This window comes from Falco peregrinus, chromosome 9 (genome assembly GCF_023634155.1).
Source record: "Falco peregrinus isolate bFalPer1 chromosome 9, bFalPer1.pri, whole genome shotgun sequence".
Taxonomy (NCBI): Eukaryota; Metazoa; Chordata; class Aves; order Falconiformes; family Falconidae; genus Falco; species Falco peregrinus.
In genome coordinates this window covers 2,810,646-2,830,247 of record NC_073729.1, presented here as the reverse complement: position 1 = coordinate 2,830,247, position 19,602 = coordinate 2,810,646, and the positions used below count along the sequence as shown (strand labels likewise).

General features: G+C 55.8%; 1 protein-coding gene across 3 annotated transcripts in view; it reads left to right on the top strand.

Annotated features, from left to right (window-relative positions):
* LSP1 (lymphocyte specific protein 1) overlaps positions 1–19,602 on the top strand; it is a 51,065-nt gene that overhangs the window by 12,230 nt on the left and 19,233 nt on the right. For 2 of the 3 annotated variants that reach the window (XM_055813944.1, XM_055813946.1), the window contains exons 2-3: positions 13,752–13,904; positions 17,310–17,399. In XM_055813944.1, the coding sequence (XP_055669919.1) occupies positions 13,752–13,904; positions 17,310–17,399 (243 nt within the window). Of the gene's footprint in view, positions 1–443; positions 600–13,751; positions 13,905–17,309; positions 17,400–19,602 lie in introns of those variants that run through there. The other variant, XM_055813945.1, reaches the window with a different exon arrangement.

Sequence of the window (19,602 nt, the reverse complement as noted above, 5' to 3'; positions counted from 1 at the left end):
TTCACCGGGGGCGCTGGGGACCCGCGGGGGGTGAGCCCTCGGCCCGGGGCTGCTGCCGTGAGCGGGGCAGGGGCGGCTCAGCGCCCTCGGAGCGCAAGTGCCCCCCGGGGCTCTGCTCGCGAGCGGCGCTGGGCGATGGGGAAGGCAGTGGGAAAGGTGGAGCGGGGAAAAAAAAAAAAAAGGGAAGGGGAGGGGGGGTGAATCAGGGGAGGAGAAGGGGAGGAGGGAGGGCGAGGAGAGTTACAGCGAGGAGGGCGAGGGGCAGGGTGGGAGCGCCGGGCTTTGTGTGGCGGGACCCCCGCCGCGGCTCCCCCGTGACACTTCCACGGGGCGGAGGGGGAGGGGGAGAGGGAGGTGGAGGCGCCCAGCCGGGGGTGTGGAGCGGGGGGGCGAGCAGAAACAAAAGGAAACCAGCTGCAGAACTTCCTGAGGGCGGGGGAGGGGGCGGCGGAGCGCGCAGCCGGGCGGGCGGGCAGCTGCCTGCGGCGCTGGGGAGGGGGCGGCAGCCGGGACCCTGCCCGCCGCTCGGCCGCGGCCACCATGACCAGCGCGGTTTTGAGGAGGAACTCCAGCAAGCAGGGCCTGCAGAACCTCATCAGGTGAGAGCCCACCTGCCGGGGGGGCCGGCTCCGGCTGCGGGGGGGGGGGAGCCCGGGGGTCGCGGCGGGCAGGGGACGCGCTGCGCAGCGCCCGGCTCCGCGTCCCTTTGCATCAGCTCGGTTCCCTCCTCAGCCCCGTTCTCCGGCAGATGGAAGAAAAATAGATCGGGGGGGGGCCCAGCTCCCCCTCCCCAGCGGCAGTATGAGAAAAGCAGATGGAACTTGCTGATGGCTTTTCCAGCAGCACGCACCGCTGGGGGAGCTGAGCACAACTGCACCGTGACACTCACCTGAGCCGGCGGGGGGCCCGGCCCCCCCCCTCGCTCTGCCACGGCTCACTGTGCCTTTTTGTGTCCCCTGAGCGCCGAAGGCTTCTGCTTAGAAAAAGGATTATTTATCCGTTCGTGTATTTATTTATTTAATTATTTGTTCGGGGAGGAAACGTGCGCTGTGCATGCCGCGATGTGCGTTTTCAATTCAGAGATCTGCGAAGGGCCGGATCCTTCCCGGGCTGCGCGCTGACCTAGCTCCTTCGGTTTAATCCATCCCCACAGTGCTCCGACCCTTTCTTTCGGAGTACAATTCCAAAGGCAGGGAGGCGGATGGTTCGGTTGGGTTGGTTCCCCTTGTCAGCCGGGGACAGCCACATTGTCTGCTGGCCCTGGGGTTCGCTTCCATGTGGTCACTCGGCTTTTCCCTGGGGCTGGAGATGCTGCTCTCCTTGGGAAAACCCGGCTGGTGGCTCCAACTGGGCAGCAGAGAGGCACTCCTCGCCTCTTTCTCTTCCGTGGGAGCAGCTGGGTGGGTGAGGGATGGCATTAAGGAGTGACGGACCCGCATCCTGCGTCTTGGGCACCTCTTGGCTCCCTTGTGCTTGCCGGTGCCTGCTGGTCTCCCGCTGGGAGGTGGAAGATGCCAGCGTGGGGGTTGTTTGGACAGCCCTTTTCCAGTTACTTTGGGATTTCCCTAGCTGGTAACGCAGCCTCTAAACCTCACCTCTGACATGAGATTCTTGCCTTGGAAGTGAAACTGGCTCCTACAGCCACCCAGTCCCTCCCACCATCTCCCAGGGCCCATTCCAGACCCAGGGGTGCCAGCAGAAAAGCTCCTGCTGGTGACACGGGCCCCTGGGATGGCAGGCGAGCAGGAGGAGCTGGCTCCGCTCTGTTCATCTCTGGTTTGGCCCGTCACGCATCTTCCCTGGTCTCAGCCTGGAGGGGCTGGGGTCTCAGTTACACATCCCTGCTTGGGAGCAGGGCTCAGGCAGGGGCTCGCGAGGGGTAAGGAAACCTCCACGTGGGTGTGCAGCGCCCAGGGGTGGGCTCCGACCTGGGGCCAGCTGGTACCGAGGAGGGCCAAGCAAGTGAACTGGGGTGGGAATCACCTGCTCGCAGCCGGGCGGCAACTTATTTTGCGGGGTGGCAGGTCGGGGGGAGCAGAGGGAAGCACATGTGCCTCATACACAGAAAAGGGGTGTCCAACGAGCTGTCCTTGGCACAGCCCAAGCCAGGGGTGTTTTCCTGCCCTTAATGGTGTCTCCAAGTTCTTCCTGCTGTGGATAAGGGACTTTTGGTGTCCCAGAGACTCACAGGGGCTTTTACCAGAGGAACTCTAAGATGACATTTGTCCCGAGTGAGGTTATTACGCTGAAGCCGGCTGAGGTCTGGCTATGTGGTTGTGTTTCCCAGTCCTGCTTACAGACAAGGAGGGAGGTGGAGTGTGAAGATGCGTGAGGGATTTCATCCATGGTTTGCACCCAAAAAGCCCACTAATGCTCGCAGGGGTCAATAGAGTAGGCACGATCTGCTCCAGGCACAGCACAGCCTGTTTTGCAGTTGTGTTTTCTCCTGGGGCCATTTCCCTCCTAAGCCTGGCCGTGGGGCTGGCTCTGCAAGCCCTGCCACCTCGGGTGTGGGAACAAGCTCCTTCAGTCAGGGGATGGCTCGAGGCTCCTGGCTTGAGGATACGTTGCTGGCAAGATTGCCGTGCTCTGTCTTTTGTCTGTCCCAAGGTGACCGCAGGCAGAGCGGTTACACTGCATAGGTCCTAGGCTCTTCTGATGTGCCCAAGTGCATCGGTGACCTGGAGCACAAGAGTGAAAATGGCTGCTCAGAGCCAAATTTGTGAGCACCAGGGATTTCGGTGTGATGCCAAGATTTACCTGGCCGCTCCTGCTGCAGAGCGTCAGCAGGGGAAGACAGGGAATTACCTTCTCTGAGCATCGCTTAGCCAAGGGAGCTGCTTGCTGGGCTGTTCTGCAGCTGCATTAAGGGACCCTGAGCTGGAACCAACCTAAAAGTATTCTGGATTTGGTTTGAAGAGCTGAGTCCCAACACTCAAGCATCCAGCCTTGTGCTTGAGGGAAACCCCCCAGCATTTCAGAGTGGCCCAGGCCGGCGTGTGGCGGAGTGCCTGGCGGCCATCACCTGAGCATCGCTCCCGGGAGCCAGATTTACGTGCAACGGCTTTTCCACTGGCCCTGCTGATGGGTTTAGCACAGGCGGTGCTTCGCGGTGGGTTGCTGTGCTTGAGAGCGGTGGGCCATGTCGGAGGCTCTGCCTGCTGAAGCGCTGAGTCAGCGCTCTGGGAAACATCCTTCACCTCTTCCCAGCCTGGAGGTGGGCTGGAAAAATGAGCCCTCCTTGTTCCTCGCTGCCTTTGCAGAAGGTGCGGGCAGGAGCGTGCCGCTTACGTCGGAAAGGCTGGAGGCTGAAAAGAGCCCAGGGTCATACCTTGCGGCTGCAGAGCACGAGTGGCTGGGCCAGGCATGGGGAAGGATGGGCAGCTGTGGTTTATCTGCCTCCCCTGCTTCGCCCTGCGTGCCCAGGCACTCCCCTCCTCAGCACAGTCTGCCGGGATGTCCCTGGGGAAGGATCTCTCCCTTTGTGGCAGGTTAACAGCGGTGATCCCTCACACGCCCACAAGACTTTGTATTTTTAAAGTCCTCTCCAAACATGAGCCCCTTTATCTTGCTATTGCGGTCTATTTTTCCTTATCCTTCTAATGGATTCCTATAAATAAGATAGGGATCCAGCGCCTGTCATGTCGATTCATTCAGTTCGTTATCTGCTCCTGCTGGAATTTTACTCTAGCCGTATTTATCAAGCCTCCAGTGTTTCACAAAAGAATATGGCTGTTTAATTAACCTACAAATCAGCCTCTCTGTAAATCAGCTGTGCCGCTCCTCGAAACTGGATTATCAGGCCTCTTGGTCGCTGCTGCTCCCGCTAAGTGCTGCGGTGCCTTGCTGCCGTCGCAGCCCCATAGCTGGGCTGGCGGTGCCTGCCTGGGGCATGCAGCCGTGGGGTGAAGCGTGCGTGCAGATGGGTGCGCGTTAGAAGCGCTACTGCTCTCCTCTTGGCTGCTTCGGTTTTTATCCAGCGTGTGGGGGAATCTCGGGTGTCATTAGGAAGCGAGCTGTGAGCTGTTCTTGAGGGGAAAGGACAGTTTTCTCTCACGCTGCTCGTATGCTTCCCAGCACAACAGGGGAGCTGGCCCAGAACAGGGGCTCCAAAGCACAGTGCTGCACGGGCAACACGTACACCAGTGCCTGTGATTGCGTGTCGTTGCAACACCATAGATGCTGGAGTACAAATAATGCTGCGGGGAAGGGGGACTGAATCTCGAGGGTGAAAAAGCTCAGGGGAAGTAAACGAGTCGGAAAATTAGATCGGGTGATAAACCTAATTATTTCCTTTGTAGGATGGGACTTTTGCTTCTTTATCTTCTGTGGAGTCATTAACATGGGAAGTCAAGCCATGAGATCTGAAATCATGCTTGCGCGTCCCTGCGTTTTGGCCCGCCATACATGATGAGATGCTTTCCACCTCCAGCCGATGCCAGCACTTGCGGTCCTGGTGCCCACAAAGTGGCTGCATGGCCCCTTCTTTCTCCTCACAACGCGCTGCTGCGTTGTCGAGCAATGCCCTGGTGATACTTGGAGTACTCCAGCATTAGGGGTAGCTTTAAAATTCCCTGAACTCCTTGAATTTTGGTATATATCAGGAGTGCAATATTGAGTTTGATGGGGATCCGGGGCTCTGCCCACCTCTGCGGGATGCCTTCCTTCCCGCCTGCCTGCATGCGATGTTGCCTGGAGCTTGCCAGGATGTGTCTCAGCAGGGAAGATGCTACTCCAGTATTTCTGTCCTGACCTCCTGAGCGCTGAGCTGGGAACGAGGAGCTTGAAGCGCTTGGGAGGGCTGGATGGTGCTTTGAAGGGGGAGAACATTTTTTTTGGAAGGTGGTTGATGCCAGGACACGGTCTGGGCACGGTTTGTTGCCTGGTAGGTGGCTGCTGTCTCTGGGGGCTGTTGCAGCACCCCTTTACTGCACCTCCCTGGGTCGTGGGTGGGCACAGGGAGTGAGGAAAGCTTGCCATGAAGAAGTGGGGCAGCTCTTTAGGGGGAGACGGGGAAAGTGAACGTGCAGGAACAAGCTAGCAGCAGAGCTGCTGCGTGGAGAGAGGAAGGAGGGATGCTGGCATGGGGCACAGGGCCTTGGTTGGTGCAATTCATACTTTGCAATGCTGCCTCAACCTTTCACAAGGAGCCTGTGGTCCCTGCAGTGCTTACCCACCATGGCCTTCCTGAATCCACCCTGTTTTGATGTTTTTATTAGTGGCTGGTTTTTTTATTCCTCTGCATCCCATCGCCGGGGCAGGGCAGAGCTGATGGGCACCTTTGTGGGTGGTGGGTGGGAAGGGAGCGGTGCCCAGTCACTGCTGGCAGGGAGCAGTGGCTGGGGGACAGATTGACCCTGGTGGGATGTGCCCAGGGGCTTGCCACATCCCAGTGTGGCTTCTGTGGCACCAGCTGCCTGCAGAGCGATGTCACTGTGTTTTGCAAGCCAGGAGGGACCAGGGGCTTTGCAGCCCAGCTGAGCTGTGGGGCGAGGTGGGGGTAAGGGGCCAAGCCAGTGTGTGGCGGGTGCCCCCTCCCTGGGTGCCTTGTGGGATGCCCACCCTCTGCTTTCCCTCCAAGGAGGGCAGCTCATCCTTCTCTCTCCAGTTGTAGCAGCTCATCCATCCCCTCTGAGTGCCCTGTGGATCCATTCCCAGATTTTCCCAGCCCTGGGGCTTGTTTCCTCCGAAGCACTCCACCTACCATCGCCTTTTCCCAGAAGCCAGCTGATGGGTTTTGTCTGCTTTTAGCCTTGCTTGTCTCAGACTTCTACCTGCTCTCAAACAACTGGATATTTGGCACTTAAACTTGAGCCCGTGGAAATTTTGAGGAGCTGTAACGAGCCTCTGAGCCCCCCGGGGCTGCAGCCACAGGTTACCCGCATCCTCTGGCCGGGTGGAGCAGGACCACCACGTGTATTTGAGCATGGTTCAGCTGGAAAGGGCACTGGATGGGGAAGCTGAGGTCTGAGGCTTTGCAGCTGGGATGGTGTGTGAGAACAAATTTTCAGCTTCCAGACTCCTCTTTTAAATTTTTTTTCCTTCTCCCGCCATTTGTATGACTTAACTCTTTCGATGGAGGACACTAAAACGCAGCAGCAGCATCACCCCTCAGCTCTGCGGTGGGCAGGGAGGCAGAGGGCAGCCGGGGTTGCCAAGTGCTTCCTTCCCGTGGCACGAGGCTGGGGTGGCCGTGCCCTTAAGCCACAGGAGTTGCAATCAGTATTTGGGGGCAAAGACTGTTTTTTCTCACGAGGGCATGCTGCCTTAGCGCAGCAGGGACTGAGGGCTTGCTGCTGACTCTGGTTCCTCTTGCAGCACAACTCATCAGCGATGGCCATAAGCGAAGAGAGCCTCAGCTCTCCCAGGGCGCAGAGCAGCATGTTCTCACGGCCTCCCTGCTGCCTTATGCCACTGCTTGGGTAGCAAACCCCCTCCTGCTGCCGGGGCTGCCGGGGTTGGGGGCACCACATCGCCCTAAGGGCTGTATAGCTAGTAGTGCTGTAAAAGGCAACGCGCCTGATATGAATCTCACTCTTAATCCCTGCTTGAAGCAGGGGTAAGGCTGTTGCTTGGCGCCCTAGGCTCAGACTTGTTTTCTAGTGTGAGTGTATCAAGGATTGCTGGCTGACTGTAGCCAAGGCAGGGAGGCTATGGAGGCACGCATCTCTCAGAAAGGTGAAAAGTAAAATACAAAAGTTGGGTATTGCAGTCCAAAACCTCTCGGACAAGTCTATTTTCTCCTCGGACGTGCTTCTTCCTTGCAAAAACAGAGCCCAGACTTCCTGCTTTTTAGAAAAAACCTCCGATTTCTTGAACCTTAGGGCTGAGATGGAGAGACCGTGAGAAAGGGCTGTGGTTCGAGGTTCTGTGCAGCACTGATTTCTCACACCTACTGAATACTGTGGAGCACTGGGAGGGCTCGAACTCCAGCTCTTTCTTCCCCCCACCCCCCCAGATTCCTGACCGGTGATGTTATTACATTACCACACCAGCCTATCTGTGCGCTAAGGACCCACGGTCCTGGGGGCGCAATCCATCATCTGGTGAGGGATTCTTTGGGATTCTGTCTGCCATGATTAAAACCAATAATAATAAAAAGAAGCAGTCGTTCCCATCGGCTGCCTCGTGCCTCTACGAGTGGGCTGTGCGTCACTCCCGGCATCTGGAGGTGTGGACTATCCCCTGTGCCTTTCTGGAGCCGCTGTCAGATGAGGCTGGGGATGAAGGACCAGCCCTGCCCGTATCCCTCCTCGGAGGCCGGCTCCTGCCATTCACCACCAGCTTTCTCAAATGTCTCTCGTTTCGCTTGTGGAAGCAGTAAATTACCAGCTTGGGGCTTTCCCTGCACGTCACGCCACAGTGACAGGTCAATTTTTGCAGGGAATTTGAGGAAGGCTAAACGAGACAGAGTTTTATACCTGGCACGTGTGGATGCACGGTTGCACATCTGCACATCTTTCTTTGGGCAGAAATGGGATGTGCTTTTGTGGAGAAACCCCAAGGTTCATTTAAAAAAAGAAGAGTTGCTCTTATTTTCGAGGGGGGATAGGTCTCTGCTGTGCTGCGTGTGGGTTTTCTTCCATTTCAGCTTGATGAAAGTTTGGGCCGTATCGTATTCTGTCCAGATGCCTCGGTATGCCCTTATCGCGCCAGGCGTGACGCCTTTGACACCCCCACTCGGGGGGCTGGCAGGGGCAGGCTCTGCGGCCGGCCGCGGTGGGAAGCAGCTCTGTCCTGTTGGCATCTTGCAGGCGAGCCGTGATTTATAGGAGAAATGGGGAGACGTGGCTGAGACTGCCCAGCTACTGGTGGGGTGGGGAAGCTTGGTATGAGAAAAAGGCTGAGGGTGAAGCATATACGTGCATTTTTTTTTTAGCTCTGCCCCCCTTCTTGCTCAGACTCCAGCCTGGACTCTGAAGGGAGCAGTGCAGCTGAGGAATTACATGAATGTATGGGAGGGAGAGGCTTGTGCAATGTCTCTGGCTGCCTTTGACCGACAAGCTTGTCTTTCAGAGCTACGATAACCATCTCCCCCGAGACCAGGCTGAAATAAACTCCAGGCTGTGACATAAAAATCTGTGATTTTATTTCTTTTCCCAGTCTCCCTGTGTCATACTGCTCTCCATGCCCCTTTCCTTATCCAATAGGATGATTACCCAGCTGTAGTCTTTGCTATCAAGCCACATTACTCCTAAGCCAGAGAAACCTGTCCATCAAGAAGCGTAACTGTTGCTTGCTGTCCGAGCCGGTGGTGACCAGAGATGCTTTGCCAGCCCGTGTACCCTGGTGTCAGGGAGCGCAGCTGTGGTTGCTGGTGCTCAGCAGCAGCCTCTTGTCAGGGCAATTAATCAGAGGGCTGGGATGCTACTGTGTAGTTTGTGGTGACCTTGGACAAGCCCTTGAGCTCAGGGACAGGTTTCTGAAGGTGTCCTGATAGGTGGAGGTAAACCTGGGTCTTAGAGGGATCTTTGGAAAGGACTGAGATGCTGAACCCTGATGCCTGGCACTGGTGCCCGTGGTGTGAGGTGTCCCCCTGGGACACTGCTTTGAGCCAGGGCGTACGTGATGTGCGGGGATGGAGAGAAACTGAGCCATGGCAGCATGAGCGTGCATTGCATGCTAATGTCCTCAGCCACAACTCCTGCAGTGGCCTGACACCGGTTGTCCTGAATGACGCGAGCGGAGGCATTATCTGGGTATTTCAGCATGCTTGACTCAGTCACACAGATCCATTATATGCTGTTTATAAGCGATAAATAAGTGATTGATTTCTTGGCGGAAGGTCAAGTGGGTGAGGGAGATGCTCCATTGTAGCCTTTTGAGGGTGTCCTCTTCCATTTCACATGACAGGGTGAGCTGCACATCTCTCTGTACCCCTGCCAGTCATGTCTGGACCCTTTATAAATGGGTGATAACTACAATATGAAATAAAGCCTGGCAGCTCTGCTCCGCCACAGGATGAACTTGTTGACAGTCCGAGGCCGTATTCTGTCACTGGGACAAGGCGATGGAGGCTGCAGTGGATTATGTGGGAAGGAGAAGGTCCCTTGCATAAGTTTCTGGCATCTCCCTGTCCCCTAACCTCACCAGAGAGGCCGGCGGGATGGCTGCTGGGGGATGCAGGGCTACCCTTCCTAGTTCTCCGCTAGTTCATGCAGCCCCCACCTCTCGTGGGTAATATTTTCAGCAGTGGTGGATGCTGTTGCTTTCGCAGGTGATGGGGCAATATATCTCCTGGGAAACAGCAGTCGTCATGCCAGGGGTCGCATATAGCTCCTCCTAAACCCTGTTCCCAAAACTTCTTCCCTCGTGAACCCTGGCTCTGTGGGGCAGCCTACCCGACAGAGGCAGCGACCAAAATCAACACTGACCTGGCCCGGTACCCCGGCGAGCTCAGGGGATAGGAATGTCCAATGTGCTGGTAGAGGGTTCCTGGATTTTTCTGGCACAGGTCTGCAAAGCCCAAAGCCTCCAGGAGGCATTTCATTTTCCTTTCTGGAATTAGCTTTAGTGCTGAAGGTTGGGTTTGGGCCAGCAAAGCTTCCTTTGAGCCATCGGCTGTGCAAAAGGCTCCTTGAGTCTGCAGCGTTTCCCTTAAACACAGCTCATCTGGTGCCAGAAATTTCCCTTGCCTGAATGTTATTATCTCCTCAAGTGCTGGTGAGGAATTGCCCAAAGGAAACGTGACCTTTGCAGCAATGCTGGCTTGTCTGGAGCGGGCGTTCGTGGCCATCTGCAAGGGTGCAGCCAGAGCGCGCGCGCCTGTAGCATTGTTGTGCAGCGGGAGGAGGCGTGTTGTGGGGCAAATGGGAATGAACCCCCTCCCTCGGCTGGGGGTCCAGAGGGAGGTGAAGTCAAGAAAGAGCTGGATCAGAAATGGGCAGCCAGCCCCCGTCGGAGCAGAAGTCTGAGCATCCCGGACGCTTGCCCAGCTGTGGCACCGTGGCCAAAGCTGAACCAAGGTGCTTTCAGCCCATCCTTAGACCTGTGGAATCTCCTCACCTCCTCGGGAAGAGATGAGCCCCTTCCACAAAGAGTGTTTTAGCCCAAAACAAGACCTCCCAAAGCTGTTGGCAGGGATGGAGGGACCACATAAGAGAAACGACCCGGCCCTGTGATGAGGTCTTGCCACAGCAAGCCTCGCCGCAGCTCCTGGCTGCTGGGACAGCAGAGTGGTCTCTCCACTCAACCTCCCTCCCTCCTCCAGTCCCCAGAATGGTTGTGTGAGGGGTTGAATTTCCTTTCACCTCACATGAAAATGCTTCAATACAGGCATGTGGCTGAATGCAGGAGTGTAGCACGCTGTAGCTCATCTTGCAAGCCTTCAAGCTTCAGGTCTTCTTGCTTTCCATTTCCACGCCCTGTGTGGGGTGAAACGAAGCGGGGAGCTCTCAATCCCACCAGCAGCTATCAGCCTGCTTCTTCCCAAAACTGCCCCAGCCTGGGACCGATCTGGGGCTGTGCTGGCTGGAGCTGAAGGCAGGGGTATGGGGTATCAGCCCAATCCTGAAGTGCCAGCTAATTATTTCTAGAAATGGGAAGGGTGGCTGTGCAACGCCACTGTGGGCTGAGCACGTCGAGTTACTGAATGAGACTGCGAGGAATTAGAGCAAACGGGAGACTGTGGCCCCTTCTTAGAAAACAAAACCATTTGGAAATTAAATCTTTCCACCCTTTAGCTTTGAAAGGCAATTTAACAGCTGACCCCTTCCTCATACTTGGGCTTGTCCCAACTGAAATGGCACATTCTGTCTGCGGTCCCACAAAACCTTGTAGCTGACCCAAACGCAAGGACTTTGGCAAGGTTTAGTTTCTCATCTGCTTAGGGCTTTTTTTTATTTTTTGCGTGGTTTGTTTTTTGCTGAAGACAAATATTTGTGCAGCTAGGACAGTCAAAAAGGTGTCATGCTTTTCCCTCCGCCTGTTGGTGTGACTACTGCACCCCGAAGCATCACTTATTAAACCTGTCTCTGCTGCCAGGCTGTTTGAGCATGAAAGAGCGCTCCAAATCTGCTAATAAACTGGTTTTCGGTGTTTGCTGGAGGGTGCTGATATTTCCGAACCCAGGGTGAATGAGGGCTCTGGGGGGGCTTATCCACAGCCCGTCTTGCTGAAAGGAGCAGACACGGAGCTCCCAGCATTGCAGCCCTGCCACGATGCTCAGTGTGTTGGAGCTGCATCCCAGCACGGTGGTGGGCAGCTCAAAGGCTGGTTTGCTCTGCGGCCACAGGAGCTGGGAAAGATATTTCCCTGCTTTTGCAAAAAAATCCTTCTCCCCAGAACGGTCGCCCCCGGCTCTGTCCTCAGCCGGTTCGGAGGATACAGGGACAGAATAGCGAGCCGGTGAGGTCATGGGGAGAGAGTTAGTCACATCCAACTGGGAAAGGGAGAGGGCTGCCAACCAAGGCTGCTCTTGCACCACGGAAAGCTCGTGTGGGTCGGAGCGGACCCCCCCTCCAGGCTCCCCTGGGCACCCCGGCCAAGCCAGGGGTTGGTGCAGCCTTGCCTCTGCACCAGCTTCCCCAGAAACTGGAGGGGGCAAAATAATTAAATCAAAATCTAACTTGTTCTGGCATAAGCATGAACCTTGCTTCTCATAACTGGGGCGATACGGGCTAGAGGGGGTTAAAAGCCTTTCCGAATCGGAGACTATCTGGAGCTGTCGCACAAGGGAGGGAGATCATGGTAGAGTTTAATGAATGACTTCATTTATATATTAAAAAAAAAAAACAACAACCAAAAACCCCAACAACACGGTGGCTTCCTGCCAGGCCCACAGACAAGGGTTTCTATGGGAACCTGGGGGAAAATAATAAATAGGAGTGTGGGACGAGTCGGGAAGGGAGGAGGGGAGCCCAGGCTCTGGTGCGGGTCAACTTTATTCCCCATGGAGAGCAAGGTGGCAAGGGGTGACGAGCGGGGAGAAGGGCGAAGGGTGGCTGCATTTGCTGCTTGCAGAAAGCCCCCACCCAAAATAAGGCAGGCAGGAATGACACCACGGTGGAGCCGTCTCTTGGCCTAGACCCAGGATGTGCTCGGTTCCCTGCTCCCCCATGCACTCAGCAGGGATGGGTGACCTGTCTCCGTCCAGCCCCGCATCCTGGCCCTGCCACCTCTGGGGAGGTGGGAGTTTGGGAGGGCAGGGATGTGGGGTCACCCCCAGCATCCTGCTGGGGTGGTGGTGGGACCGCTCCGCAAAGGGATGCGACCCGGGCTAAGCTAGGCAGCCTGGCTGGTGCTGCGGAGTAAAACAGGCTCCAAGTGAGCCTCCCCTGGAAAGGCTGACAAGGTTCCTAGTGGAATTACAAAAGCCAGATTTTTCTTGAAAAAAATATCTCAACTAATCCCAACTTTTTTCTTTTTCCTTTGCTGGGAGAAGGGGGCAAATGAAAATCAAATTAAAGCAGCATCTTGGTGAGGCCCCCTTGCACGGTTCATAGTCCAGGCTGTGGGCACAGCTGGGCAGGCTGGCAGAGTGATGCTTCTGGGGTCAGCTGGAACGTGCCCCTCTTTCGCTCAAATGAGGGATGAAACAAGTCTCAGCTAAGGCATTTCTGGTTTGTTTTTTTCCTTTTCCCTCTCCACAAGCCCTTTGCCCCAATCCGAACTGATGTCACAGCGTATCTCCTGCAGAGCATCGGGACTGCAGTCCTGGGGGTGTGCCCGAAGTGGGGGCAGGCGCAGGTCGGGCTGGGTCCTGCTGCTGGTGGAAGATCACCTTCCCAGCTCCTGTGTGCATGCGGCTCCCATGTGCATGCCTCGCACGAGAGCGTTTCTGCAGACAGGCATGCAAACACCAGGGGAAACAGCCCTTGTGATCTGGTTTGGACCTGGCTGAGCCAGGGGTGAGTGGGGAGAGGGAGCATCTGCCCCAGCATCTGCCCCAGCATCAGCCCTGGGTACCACGAGTCAGACTTGCCCCACTCCAGCTGCCATGACAAGTCTGTTGGGTGAGTGGTGGCCACACCGTGGTGGCATGTCCTTTTCTGCCTGCATCCCAGCCGGTGCCGCCAGCGGTGGAGCAGCAGCCGATGCTGGGTGGCGATGCTGGGTGGCGACTGGTGCTATCGCAGGAGGAGGAATGTGGCAGCCGCCTTATCGCTTCCTCGGGGATGTAAGAGGCCATTCTGCCGACAGAGGTGTTATTATCCAGCAGATGAGATGCCTGGGAGAAGCCAGGGCAGGTTTTCCTTCTCTGCAGGGGGGGAAGGAAGTTGGGCAGGGCAGAGAGGAACACAGCCGCTGCCCTCTGCCACCGTGCCCTCTGCTCCTGCTTAAGGAAACTCACCCCCAGGGTGCCGATCTCACCCTTCCTGAGCCAAAGCTTGAGACAGAGGGGTGGAATTTCTTGCAGCACTGCAAGACCCTTCACAAACCCTTCCTGGGGCGCAAAGCTGCTTTGCAGGGAATGGTGCTTCCCAGTGGGCTTCCAGCTTGCAGGAAAGCGGCTGCTGTGGGACGAGGGGGATAGGCACCATGTCTTCCTCGGGGTTGGGAAAGGCTCTCCTGCACCCCTCTCCCAGCCCGTGCATCCCACTTTATCCTTGCACATCGGCTGGTCCCGCTGTGGAGCTGTGCCAGTGGAGCTGGGGATGCCACTTGGAGGACCGCTGCTCACAGCGGGAGCGCTCTTCTCCAGGAGCCCCCCGCTTGCTGTGGGGAGCCCAGGCACCTCGTGGGGATTATTGCCAGGTTTCACAGGCACTGCCCGACAGTGTTAAGGATGGGTTTTCCTTCTGTCCTGGCAGGCTGACAGCACAGTGGAGCGTGGAAGATGAGGAGGAGGCGGCGAGAGAGCGGCGACGGCGGGAGCGGGAGAAGCAGTTGAGGTCCCAGGCAGAGGAGGGCTTGAATGGCACCGTCTCCTGCTCGGAGAGTGCGAGTCCGGCGCAGGAAAACCAGTAAGAAATACCCACAGATAAATCCTTCAGCAACACACTCTCTCCTTGCAGCAAAACCCTCCCGCATCCTTGGAGCAGCTGTCTGCCGTTTGGGGTGGTGTGGGGAGATGGGGAAGTTCCCTAACAGGTTTGTGTTGGGGGATTTAGCCCAAACGAACAAATATGTGTTTCTCATTTGGGCAGGAAAAGCCAGAACCTGTGCTTTACACGGGGGTTTTTTTTCTGGTTTTTGGTTTTTTGGTTGGTTTTTTTTTTTGTCTAGAGCCTGAGTGTTCTACTGCCCTGAGAGTTACAGTAGGACAGCTTGGGCCAGGCTGAGCTCAGGCAGGGAGTCCACATCACCAGGGCTTTCAGTGCCTTGTTAAAATTCAGCTTGTGAACCGTCCTACACTGAAACTAATGGAAGTTCCTGGTATCTGCGATAACAGACACATGCCTCAGGATGTGACACACAACCCTGGGCAGATCATGGTGCTGGTGGCCAAGCAAGCGATCACCTCTTCTGGCCGGGCTCCCCGCCTCTCCCTCGGAGGGGGCTGCCCTGGCAGTGGGCAGCGAGGAGCAGCTCCTGAGCTGGTGCAGTTCACAGCTCCAAGGGTTAAAGTTAACTTCATGCTTTAATGGGGCAAGTCCTAAATGGAAATAGCTCAGGAGGCATTTATGGAGATGCTGAGCTACCTGCTGTCAGAGGGGAGCCCCCTGGAGAAGGGATAGGATGACGAGTCACGTCCCCAGCACCCCACTGCAGCATCCACCACAGCCTCCCTGTGTCCACAGTTCAGCAGCCCAGGGGCTGTGCAGAACTAGGGCTGGCACAAAAACCAGTCTGCGCTCTGAGTTGACAAACTCAGTCTCCCCGCTAATTCTGTGTTCCAACTTATCTAAATACGTTAAGCACAATGAAAAGTGGCAGCAGGGTTTGGGATTACAGTCAGAGAGAAGCAGCAGCTTCATTTTACTGAAAAAATAGCAAAAGCTGTTTATAAAAATCTGGGGTTTTTTCCATGAAAAGATCAGTTATTTCTTAGATACTTTCAAAATTATTCAGGACTCTGTTGGTTTTTTTGTCTAAAAGCATTGCAAAGAAGCTTCAGAATCTTTTGTGGCAATACACCTGGTGATGTTCTGCAGACAAAATCACTGCAGTCTGCCCTAAAAGCAAACAGAAGATCTGGAAAGTAATAATAATTGTTAGCTTTTCCAAAACCCCTTTCACACAGGGCCTGGAAAATAATTCGTAAAGGTCTTTAAAACAGCAGACGAGATCTCTGCTTTGCCGGAAGATGCTGTGAGCGGCCCCGGCACAGAGCAGCGTGCAGCAGCCCCAGTCCCGTGGGTATAGGCACAGACACGCTGCTGGCCCCGTGGGACTGTTGGCGTTGCCCAAAATTAATCAAGTGTTTAAGCATCTGTGAAGGGCGGTAATGACAAGAACAACTCCTAAAATAAGGGGGTTTGCTCCCTGCTCCCTGACGCTCGAGCTCGCTGGGCCAGGCTTCACCAGAAGGATGTTTCTTCTTTTCTGGCCATCCCCTGGTTTCTCCTGCAGCTGCTGACAGCCACCTGGGCTTGCTCACGCAGCCAGGGTCAGCCCTGGCTATTAATCTTCCGAAAAGCTTCACTCTCCCTTGTGTAAACACTGCCTCCTCCTTCACTCGGCACTTCCCATGCCGGGACTCATCCTGTCCATGTCTCTTCTCTTTGTGCAAACCCACCCTCTGCATTTCCTTGCACCAAAGGGACAGAGCAAAGCTCCTCTGCTGCCTTCCCCCCGCTAAAAAAAGAGAAATAACCTGCAGAATGGCAGGTTTGCAGGAAAGACACGCATGGCCTTGGGAGCCAGAGGGATGGATGACAGCTTAAGGGACGATGCTGATGGGGCTGGGCTGGCTTAGTGTTTCCCCTGGGGCTGTGTTTGTAGAGGGGCACAGGGAAGGGACCAGTTTTCAAACAGCATTTGGCCAGTTTCCAGCGTTCCTTGGGAGCTGCTCAGGGCCGCAAGTAGCAGAGGGATTCTGCCTTGGGCATCACCAACACTGCAGCTTGCCTGAAGCCCTGAGCAGGGACCCAGCAGATCCCTGCTCCCATCCTGGCTCTGCATCAAATTTCCTGAGCGTTATCTTGTGGCATCCACAAGCTGCTGCCACACACGCAGCAGAAAATAACCCAGCCTGGGCTGCGATGTCCTAGACCTACGCGGCATCGCTGTTTGGCAGTCCAAGGGGATCCTGAACCGTGGCAGGAGCCGGGCTGTACTCAGGCGTGTGGCCGAGCAGACATTTTCGGTGCGCACCCCCCTGCTACCTGCCCTGGTGAGCCTGGTGCTTTTGTATACCCTCAGCTCCTGCATCAGTTCAATAGCAGATTTCCAAACCTCAGAGAAGTTTTCATATTTATTTTTTTTCCCCCCATATTTTTGCCCAGAGAAGTTTGCCCATATTTCAAGCCACCACGGTCATGGAGGAGACCAAGCATCTCCCGACACCACCGGAGAGCCCAGAAAGGCAAAGCAAGGACTCTTCCATGTTTATTATGTACTTTGAACCTTTGAGTTTTAAACTAATCTGTGAGTCGCACATCCTAATTCCAATTCACAGGTGATGTGACCGCCCTGTATCCCAAAAACATCTGCCAAGCCACCTCCTCAGGCCGATGCTCGCAACACCCCTGCCCACCCAGGACCCCTGGCTGGGAGGCGAGTCTCCTTCTGAATGCAGGGGGGAAAAATAGGAAACCCCCAGGGCTCCCCATGCATGGCCAGCTCGTGTCTGGTGCTGGGGGGCTGTGGCTCCCCACAGCTGTGGGGCGTTCCCAGGCAGGGAGCTGGAGTCACGCAAGCGCTTGTGAGTGGCTCAGAGCTGCAGTGGAACGTGAGGATCCAACCCCGACCTTGAGCTGGTGGCCTCATCTTCGGCTCTCGGTGACCTGTTCAGGCTGCTGCTGCTGTCTTGCCTGTGGGGCTGCGTACAAGCACAGGACAAGCAGCAACCAAGTTTGAAGCACGTCTGGTCCTAACAAGCTAGGGCCAGCTTTGGCAGAGAAGAAAAACCACACACTTCTTGGTGCTGATGTGCTGCTTTGCTTGTCTTCTGCTTGCCCGCGTGCAGCCCCGGAGCCCAGGCAGGCAGCAGGGTGCTTCTGCTGCAGACATGGGGCTGCTCCTTCTTCCTCTCCATCTTGCAGCGATGCCCTGAGAGACCCCTCTGTACAAGGGCGCTCTGAAACACGTGTCAAAAGCATCTTCTGTAACAGAGGACAAGGCTTCAAGTGGGATTTGGGAGTGGCCAGAGGAAAGAAGGTGGAATAACTGGGGGGAGAGGAGGATGGTATCGGGCTGGGGGCTCTTTCAGACCAGGTTTGGGTTTTTTGCACCACATCCTAATTTTCCTTCTTGCTGTGTTTCAGCTATGACTTTAAGCCATCTGGGACTTCAGAGCTGGAGGAGGATGAGGGGTTCAGTGACTGGTCCCAGAAGCTCGAGCAGCGCAAACAGAGGTGGGTAGGACACAGCCGGACTAAGAGGAGGGGAACCAATGCACCCAGCAGAAGGACTGTCCCCGAGGAGGGGTGCCCAAGCCCAGCTCAAGCCTAGCGTGCATAAGAACAAGGCCAGAGGCTGGAGCGTCAGCAGGGCAGGATGAGGCCCGCACCGCTGGGATGGATGCTCTCCGCCGGCCGTGCGGGCTGGTGAGGAGGAACAGGCTCAGGGGTGCTCCAGGCTCTGAGGGTGTTTGGATCGAGCTTGGCACTCCAAGCAACAGCCTGCCAGGATGCCTGGGTTTGGCAGAGCGACAACAGCAGATTTAAGTTCACTGAGCTGCCGCAAGGGTTGAAACAACCTCTAATATAATCCAGGCCAGCCTAAAGAGCTGGTCTAGGTTAGCGCTGCTTCCTTACTCCTGTCATAGTGGGTGTTAATGGCCCCAGCCCATCTTGCGCTCCAATTCTCTTTCCCTGGGGGAAAAACAGGCAGCAAAGAGCCCCGAGAGGGGCTTGTGTGTTCAGCTGTTTCATCCCCATCTGCCGTCGCTCACCCCTTGCTGAGCTGAACCAAACTCCTGCCTTAACCACTTCCCTGGGACACCGTCTACCTGCACGTGAACTCTGGGACTCAGCTGTCTTGGCAGCTTGATGGTGTAGTGAATTTTGCCCCTGTGATGACACAGCCTTTTCTTTACCCACAAGACTGAAAAAATGCCTAAGATTAATATTTAAGGCTGAACAGATAACTAGAGCTCTCCTCTTTCTTATGTCTTTCCACACACCAGAGCTAAACCCCTCTGCACGTTGGACCTTTGCAGCTCTGAGCCCACAAGCCTTGCTCAAGCACCTCGCTGTGCTGTTGATAATAACATCTGTGGGAGCAATTAGAAATCAGCCCCACCTGCTTTTTGGCATGCTGCCTCTTTTTCCACCCTACTTGCAAAAAGCTTGTCTGGAGAAAAAGGCTGCTGTTATTCCCTCCTTGGCCTTCAAAAGAGAATTAGCTGTAAGGGTTGCGTTATCCTCTCCTGAAATCGCTCCTTGGGTTTTTCTGTGATGCTTGTGTGTTTTTTCTGTAGCGAGGCAGGAGGGTGCTGAGCAGGGGAGGGAGGTGGCATCCATGGCAGGTGAAGCCCATCAGATGGGGTGATGCTTTAAGGCAGGGGCTGTAGCTGAGCAGTCTTTTGGCTGGGGGCTGGCTGCGAGAGGCAGCTGGAGCAGCTCAGACCCTGGGGCTTACTGGGAATGGGCCTCTGGTTCCCTGGTGGGTGGCTGTGCCCTGCAGGGTCCCGGCAGCAGCTGTGCCCTGGCTCGGGTGAGGGGCAGGCTGGGCGTGCGGTGCGAGCACAGGAGGGCTGTGCCCCACGCTTCCCGGCTCTCTGCTTACCTGGCAGGGAGCAAACCCTGATTTTTCACACGCAGGGTGTTTAGGTGGCGGCTATGGATGAGGGGGTGGAGATGGTTGCTGTCAGGTGGAGCTAAACCAGCTTGTGCAACCCCTGAGGACCTTGGTGTGAAGGTGGTTTTTTGTGGGTTTTTTTTTGGTTTTTTTTTTTTTTTGTTCTGGTTCCCTGCTTTGGGGGGGGAGGTCCATGCAAGAGGGTGGGAGCTGTGTCAGGCTGGCTGCCTGCCATACAAAGCTGCTGTGGTGCAAAAGGCATCCTATAGATTGCATTGTACCTGCTGGCCTTATTTTTTATTATGAGCTTGCGCTTTAGCTGGAGGCATTGCAAGCATTCTGGTGAAGAGAAACTAGTTTTCTGGGCTTTCAGAGTCTGTTTGCTGTTGGTGACTGCACTGATGGTGTGAGAGGATGGCCAAGCGAGCCAGCGTATGCATCAGCTTTTTCGCTGGGCATCAATGAGGAGGGCTGGATGGTGGCTGTCTGTCAGCTGCCTTCCTAGCAGCAGAGAGGTGTGGTAGAAAAGCCTTACTTGAACCTTTTTTCAGGTTTTGGTGCTGGCTGGTGAGGTGGAAGTGGTGAGTCAGCCCTGCACTTTGGTGGCTGCCCACTAGCCAGCTCTCTAGCCTTGCTGTCACAGGCTGGGTGATTTTTCTAAGAAATGGTTGGAAGGAGAAAGCTGTCCTCCAACTGGGGAAAGTAAGATGGCCACAACATTGTGGTGCACCGCTGTGAGCTGCTGAGAGCTCTGTGGTTACGTGCTCCCCTCCACCAACTGTCCCTGAAGGCACGGGCTGCTCTGCTTTTGTGAAG